Here is an 8322-nt window from a genome sequence, read left to right on the forward strand (position 1 = left end):
ATATATGTTTTGAGCACAAATAATAATATGGAAAGGAATGAATAATATGGAAAGGAATCATAAAATACTAATGTCTTTGCTTCTGGCTCACGTGGTAGAAATGGTAGGAACAACTTATAGAATGGATCCCAGTAAATCAGCATTTGATAGATACTTTTTCATTTCTTCATTATATGCTTGTATGATCTTCTTAACGGAATCCTCTGATGTCACACCCACAGATTTCAAAAAATCCGCAACTGCGGTGACAATTGCAATAAAAATCGAAGTAAGATCATCCTTATCTAATGTCTTGGCTACCTTTTCGAAAGCATCTGCGTACTTCTGTGTTTCGTGCTTCCGATAAATCTACCCGATCTATCCAGCGATGAAATAATTTAAATTTACAAGAAATACCGGCGTACACATATTTACAAAAGCAACCATTTTATTTTCGTAGAACACATCTAGCACAACATTCTTTCTGTTGCCACTCACACTTTTCATATATACACAGGCGAAAAAATCGTTTTAGTTAATATTTACACTTTAAATGAATGACGTCATCTTATGAGAGTGACGTAACACTCCCACCTTTTGATTATGTGTATTCCAATAATCAAAATAACAAAAAAACTAATATAAATTTAAAATTATGTGTCTAAATATCTTGATGGTATCTTAACAGTTCGGCCACTTCTTGTGGTAACGATGTTTCGTAAGGTACTTGCGAAATTATTATGCTTGTCACCTTTATTTGAAGTTGCGCTTTCGTTTGGAGTTGAACCTTCATTTGGTGTCGAACGTATTTCCAGTGGATAAATCCGCTGCACTGGCCTCAAAAACTCGGTATGTGCTGTTTTAAGTCGAGCCACGCGTATCCTTTTATCTTTACCAGGATAGACGGCAATAACTTTAGCCATCGGCCAGTGTAATCTTTTCTTTAAGTCATCTTCGATTAACACAATCTCGCCAACCTTTAGATCATAATAGTTATTCTTCTTGCGCGGTTGAAGGAGTGTCGCTAGGTATTCGCGGCGAAATCTTTTTCTCAACTGTTCTCTTAACGTCTGTTGATATCTATAGCGTTTTTTAAGATCTATTGTATCCAGCTGATCTAAATCAGGTACTCCCACCGTCGAGATCTCTTGTAAAAACATGGACGGAGAAAGAGGTATTAAGTCATCCAGATCTTCTGAGAGGTATGTGAGAGGTCTTGAATTGATAACGGACTCGCAGTCACACAGAACACTAATCATTTCTTCGTATGAAAGGCATGCTTTCCCCAAAATTTTTCGAAGAATATTTTTTACCAATTTCACCATAATCTCCCAAAAGCCTCCCCACCAGGGAGCAGACGGTGGATTAAATTTCCATTCAATTTTGTTTACTGATGTTTCAGCTTCAATTGACTTCCAATCTATGGACTGAAGTAGATTCTCAGCTCCTATAAAATTACTCCCGTTGTCACAATAGATGATGTGAGGTCTTCCTCGGCGAGCAATGAATCTTCGTAAACTCAAAAGGAACGCCTTAGTTGAAAGTGACTGCACCAGTTCGAGATGTATTGATCGATAAACGGCACATGTGTAGATGACAATCCAACTTTTCACACCATCCTTTAAATGAAGAGGTCCGGCAAGATCTATCCCGACCACTTCAAAAACAGAAGCTTCTTTAACTCTGTCTTCAGGTAAACCTACGGGAACCGTTTTTGTACTTCGTGCATTATATCGTTTGCATCTAACACAGGTTTTGAGGATGCGACGAACTGCTCGACGTCCATTAATAATCCAATAATTTTCTCTTAAATTGGACAGTAAAATTTGCAGTCCAGCATGTAAACATTTCAAATGCTTCTCTTTGATTAGCATATCAACCAACATAAGTTTTTCTGGAAGCAAAATAGGCAGTCTAAAATTCTCGGTATCATTTCTCTCTGTCAATTTTGTTTTAATTCTATAGATTCCTTTTTCATCTTTGAAGACATTCAATGATTTTAAGCTTTTTATATAATCTGCAGTAAATGCTTCATTTTGAATAACTTTTATAAGTTTGATTTCTGCATTTTCTACTTCAGCCAGAGTTAGTCCACCCTTTTTCCTATCTTTTTCAGACAGTTTGCAATTTTCAAGGAATCTTAGAATCCATCCAACCATTCTGACATTTTTTGTGTAGCTTGAAAAATAAGAAAAAAACTGATTTGTTCCAAGCAAATTTTTACTTATGAGTATGGTTGTTCTTTTTTCTTTTTCCTTGTTGATAACTTGTTCATCAATTATATATTCAGATAGAGGCCATGTGTTTTCAGGTAATTTCAACCAGGAAGGACCTTCCCACCACCTTGAACTCAATAATTTTGTTACCGAGCAGCCGCGTGATGGTAGATCGGCTGGATTAGAGTGACCGGGAACGTGTCGCCAATTTCCTGATGAAAGAGCACGGATTTCTTTTACTCTATTTCTGACAAACACACTCCATGGCTCATCTTTCTGGATCCATTGTAAAGCAGTTGTAGAATCGGACCAATAATGAATCTTGACATTTTCTATTTCTAAGCTTTTCTTAACGAAATCTGCTAGACGAGTACCAATGCAACAGCTTAGAAGTTCAAGTCTAGGAATAGATACTCTTTTTAAAGGTGCTATTCTTGATTTAGCAAGTAACAATTGTACTGTTGTTTGATATTCTGTCTCACATCTAATGTAAACAACCGCTGCATAGGACAGACCACTAGCGTCGCAAAATACATGAAGACTTAAGCTACTATTTCTCAAAATAGCGTGACGGGGAATTTTCACTGCATGCAGTATATTCAGATCTTCCAACCATTTGAGAAATTTCATTTTTATATCCTCAGAAACTTTTGAATCCCAACCTAATTTTGATTGCCAACTTGTTTGCAATAAAATCTTCGGATATAACATAATTGGACAAGTAAATCCGATTGGATCAAATACTCGATTAGCAAAAGATAATATAACTCTTCTGGTGATAATTTCTGGAGGATCAATAATTGTTCGAGTGTCACAAAACAATACGTCCTCTGATCTGTCCCACAGAAGACCCAACACAGGTGACGGTTCAAATTTTTCAGTTAAGTTTTCTTTCTCTGTAAACTCCCAACCTCGCAGTTCGAATTTTGCTGCAGCCATTAAGTCTGTCGAACATTGAATGAACTCTTTTAACTGTTGTTCAGAATCTACAGACGTGACACAATTGTCGACGTAGAAGGATTTTTTCAGCTTCATAGCCACCTCTTGGACATTGGAGGATTCATACTTGTTCAAATGATGTTGAATAACAGCTCCCAGTAAAAAAGGACTGCAATTTAAACCAAAGACAACTCTGGCGTGTTGAAAAACTTTAACTGTTTTCGCTTCCTTATCCTCCCACCACAGAAATTTTAAATATTTCCTATCGTCTTCATTTACGGATATCTGGAGAAAAGCCTTCCTTATATCTGATATAACTCCAATTTTCTTTTCTCGAAATTTTATTAGTAAGGTAGGGATCATTTTTAACAAGTTTGGTCCTTTCATCAGGTAGTCATTTAACGATAAGTTATCTCTTGTTTTACAAGAAGCGTCAAAAACTGGTCTGACGTTCGTGGTGGAATTGGACTTGAAAACTCCTCTATGAGGAAGATAATGGCCGGTACCTTCGTTTGATTCTTCGATGAAACCTTCTTTTATCCATTCTCCAAAAACTGCATTATAACTATCCAAACGGTTATCCTTGATAAGTTTAGCTGTCATCGTTTTCAATCTTCTGCCCGCAATATCTCTGTTACAAAGCATATCGCTTACATCTTTCACCCATGGAAGACTAATTTCATATCTACCATCTGGGTGTATTTTGACAGTTCTAGAAAAGTGTTCCGTTGCTAGAGCATCGTATTCTTCTGAAGTAATTGTCTCGCAAGGATCAGCTATACCAATTGTTTCCAATTCCCATAAGTCAGTAACCGAAGTATTTTGAATGAAAAGTGATGTTGAGATAAGCCCAGTGGAACTATAAGTATGTTTTGGTTTTCCCATTACAGTCCAACCAAGGTACGTTTCCATTGCTACCAGTCCGCACTTTAATTGCATGGTTTGACCAGTGTATAGTTTTCCAAGATAATCCGCTCCTATCAAAAGTTCGATTTGTTGAGAATCTTTACCTACATCAGAGATATGGATTCCTTTACTTCGTAATTCAGCTAACCAAGGACCATTTTTCAAACTTGGAATATAGCCACAGATTACCTGTTGGTCTAAAACTTGAATTTCGAACTTTTTATTTTTCTTCATATTTCTTATCCACAATGTGTATTTTTTATGTTCTTTTCTGGAACTAGCTCCACCAAAGACTACGTGTGTTAAAGTTTCATATTTGTTGGTCTTCCATCCCATTTCATTTATTGTTGATTTCAGGATGTACGACCGTTGAGATCCTGTATCACATAGTGCTCTAACAGTTTTCCGTCGTCCATTGGCTTCAATAACTACCATAAGGGTTTGCAATAAGACTTCAGGTTGACTTTGATTCGACAAAGTAGTATTTTCTTCAGTTGATGTATCCACAGCCGATGTCTGATTTATTTGGCTCAAGTCTGGGCACATTACGGGCCAATGTCTTTTGTTACAGACAATACATCGAATATTAGCCCTGCAGTGTTTCGAGCGATGTCCCACCTTCAGACATAAAAAACAGGCCTTCTGTTTCTTTATTATTTCCTGTTTCTCATCTAATGATAAATTCTTACCTTTAAAACAATTTTCTGAATTATGTTGTTTCCCGCAAAAAATGCAGTTGCGTTTAAAATGTGGTGCTATTGGCCTATTCTCAGAGAGCAAATCATTTGCAGTAAAAACAGGAGTTGATATTTCGAAATCTTTGTCTCTTTTACGATGCGAAGAGTCATAATTTTTAAAACCAGTTTTCGCCATAGAAATACGTTCTTCGCCTTCGACTTCGGCTCTCAAAAATGTTAATAACTGCGATAATTTATTGCCATAGGAATCACTTGAATCATTTTCCTTAGTAATTACAGGATTTCTCAGCCACACTCTTAATAAATCCTCTGGAATACATGATTCCACAAGCGGAAACAACATTGCTGCGTATTTCTCTTTTGTTACGCCAATAGACTCCAGTGAACGCAGATATGACTCCAATTTATCGTAAAGTTGCATTATGTTCATCTTTGCTTTTGTGTTCATTACATTTTTCACCACTAAATTTAATAATTCTCTTACGTAATATTCGACGAGGAGTTCTTCCCGCCCAAATCTCGTTTTTAAACTTTCTACCACTTTGGCATAATTATCAGCAGACGGCGGATAACTGTCCACAATTTCCCTTGCTCTACTCCCGACAACCATGCATTGAATGAGATATTGGAATTTGTCCTCATCACTCATACATTCATCATCATGGATTCGACTAAATTGGCTCCAAAAACTTAACCAATCCTTGACTTCCCCACTAAATTTAACTAATTCTATTTTGGGAAGCTTTAATTTTGTCTTTTCAGCCGCCACAGACAAAGCGGTTTCGGGAAATGTGAGAAATTTTTCCAAATATATTTTCACTTCAATACGAATTGCATCAGTTTTTTCCTTGTACTCTTCAATTTTATCGTATTCTTCAGATAAGTTTTCTGATTTGGCGTCAACTAATAATTTATAGATTTCTTCATCTAATAATGCCAAATCGTTTGCAATACGTTCAAAAGATGAAAATTTAATTTCAATATCTTTACGAGTACTTTTATTTTCCTTACACATCGCCAATAACTGATTATAACGTTTTGTAAATGTTCCACGAACAGGAATTCGTTTGGCGATAAGAGAATCCATAATTACAGTCGCCAATTAATATTGCAAATGAAACTAACCTTTAAAATCCGGGTCACCACAATGTTTCGTGCTTCCGATAAATCTACCCGATCTATCCAGCGATGAAATAATTTAAATTTACAAGAAATACCGGCGTACACATATTTACAAAAGCAACCATTTTATTTTCGTAGAACACATCTAGCACAACATTCTTTCTGTTGCCACTCACACTTTTCATATATACACAGGCGAAAAAATCGTTTTAGTTAATATTTACACTTTAAATGAATGACGTCATCTTATGAGAGTGACGTAACACTTCTGAGCTAGATCATCAATGTTCGTTGAATTTATACGATGCAACTTCGTGAATCCTTCTGAAATGGCGAAGGTTTGACAGTGGAAAAGTACAGAAGAATTAAGATTAGCGATTCCTAACTCTTGGTTTTCTTTCTCCACTTTTTCTTCGGCAGCTTCATGGTATGGAAAAGGAACTAACTCGGCAAACTTCTTACTCGATTTTTTCACTGCCTCCTTTAACTCGTCGTCAGTTTTGCCTTTGACGGCAAACATGTTCTTATAAGTGTCTTCCGACATATCTTTTTTTACTTTTTTACCAAATTCTGTCAACTCGGGTTCTTTAGTTTGAATGGATCCAATGAACGACACAGATAAACAAATTATAAGAAAAACGAAGCTGGTTAATGCCATCTGTCTTTTCTCTGTCTACAAAACAACCAAGAAAAAGTTTCAAAGAAATTAATAGCAGATTTTGTTGCTTCGCTTATAACGCTTATAACTGTAGACGCTTATAACTGTATAATGTATATGGAAAGATTTCTAAAGATTTCGATCAAATCTTGTGAGTAAGAGAATAATTGTCCTTAAATAGAGTAGCCGAATTAAGCAAGTTCTTATTCGTGATTCTTGATGCAGTTAGTCATGATTTGGTTATTACTTTTTGGCTTAAAACTGTGATTCAGTCATTATTTCCTGGTGTTGAATAAAATCCTAATTCACGTTTCTAAAAGATGTCTGTTGATATGATCTTTAAATTGCTTTGAAATATATTTGTAGCTCTTAATTTTCTTTACTAATTAAGTGCATAATAAAACAGAATATTAGAACACGATTAAGAATAAACAACCTATACATGTGCACATAACATTGCGTTTATTTTTTTTATAATTCCGAAATTTTTTTTTTCCATGAAATGAGACATATAAAGCCATTTTTTGGACAAGATGTTATTTCGCATAAGTAATTCGTATATTGTGAGAGACAAAAATTTTTATTTTGACTAATAAAAGCAAAAATTATAATATTAGAGGTTAGATAAAAATTTGCGACTAATAGGATCTCATGGAGAAAAATGGTGGCATAAAAATACATATTTCATCAAACATATTAATTTACTAAAATCATTTATCTTTTGTGTGAAATAAGTTTATTTTGTCAAGAAAATCTAAACACTAAATAAAGGAATGTGATTAAATTTTGTCACTTATGATTGTTTGCACAAAAAAACTGTGGTCACATTTATATCGCGAATTAAATTTTTTTTATTAAATGAGGCACATTAAAACGCAAATTAGCAAACAATAACAAACAAATAGATTACAATAATAACCAAATTTGCTTATTTTATGAAACCTGAAATTTCTTTTCGACTAACATAAGCAAAAAATTTAATATGAAAATTTTATTAAGAATTTGCGTCTTTTATACTAGTATTTTTCTGCAAACGAATTCCTACGACAAAACTTTTGATACAGAACAGTTTTTTTTGAAAACTTGAAATTATTCATTAAAAATGACTGCTAAAAAATTGGTCCTTTTCAATTACCCGGGCGAAAGAAGCAAGAAAATTCAACTACTTTTTCTTTTTCGTTCATATTTTTTAAATTAAATTTTCATCTGTTTAAAATATGTTCGTAGCACATGGTTGGGTCCAGTGCACGTGGTAGGATCCAGTTTTTCCTCATTCATTTTCATATTGCTTTGGTTGCAATCAGCATAAAATTAATAAAAGCCATAAAGGTATTCGCGATTGCAACGAACTATAGGGGGCGTTGTTGTATGAGACTAATACCTGCGATTTCTATATGAACAATCATTTAGTAGCGTGTAGCATTGTAACGTTCCTTCTTTATTGTAGCTTATTATAGTATTAAAATTAAAAAAGACAAGTGTTTGCTATTTTTTTATGCAAGAGAAAACAAAATAGTATCTCTTTTTTTTTCTTTTAGAGAATGAACATCTTATATTTGTTAGTAAGCAGGTCAAAAATATATGTATCTTCTTATTAGAGTTAAAATGTAATGCCTGCGAAATCACTTACTAAATATAAATAATCGTTTAATGATATTAAAGAAAGGCCTATTTAAACTTTGCATTCCATAGTTTTATGAATCATACTACTTGAAACTTTGAAATATGCAAAAAGTATACTTAACTATGCTTATATAAAAATCATAACACTTACCTGATTCCGGAGGATTTCAAAATGATATGT

At 34.4% G+C, this 8322-nt stretch overlaps 1 protein-coding gene across 1 annotated transcript; it reads right to left on the reverse strand.

Moving 5' to 3' along the window:
- Nucleotides 1-632: 632 nt before the first annotated feature.
- Nucleotides 633-6404, reverse strand: LOC147814396 (uncharacterized). The gene is made up of 3 exons (XM_087155476.1): nt 6164-6404; nt 4328-5665; nt 633-4237 (listed from the first exon to the last, which is right to left on the reverse strand). Exons 1-3 carry the CDS (start codon nt 6402-6404, stop codon nt 633-635), a joined length of 5184 nt encoding a protein of 1727 aa, XP_087011602.1.
- Nucleotides 6405-8322: the final 1918 nt, after the last annotated feature.

The sequence above is a fragment of the Parasteatoda tepidariorum genome, chromosome 2 (assembly GCF_982258835.1).
Source record: "Parasteatoda tepidariorum strain Cologne lab strain chromosome 2, Ptep-v5.0, whole genome shotgun sequence".
Taxonomy (NCBI): domain Eukaryota; kingdom Metazoa; phylum Arthropoda; class Arachnida; order Araneae; family Theridiidae; genus Parasteatoda; species Parasteatoda tepidariorum.

What these genes read in the sequence shown, in the direction of transcription:
- LOC147814396 (XM_087155476.1), bottom strand. Translation starts at nt 6,404, where the DNA reads ATGTCGGAAGACACTTATAAGAACATGTTTGCCGTCAAAGGCAAAACT. An exon ending in AGGATTCACGAAGTTGCATC is followed by an intron (nt 5,666 to 6,163) that starts GTATAAATTCAA and finishes TGGCATTATTAG; the next exon opens with ATGAAGAAATCTATAAATTA. An exon ending in TTTAACACACGTAGTCTTTG is followed by an intron (nt 4,238 to 4,327) that starts GTGGAGCTAGTT and finishes TTCAAGTTTTAG; the next exon opens with ACCAACAGGTAATCTGTGGC.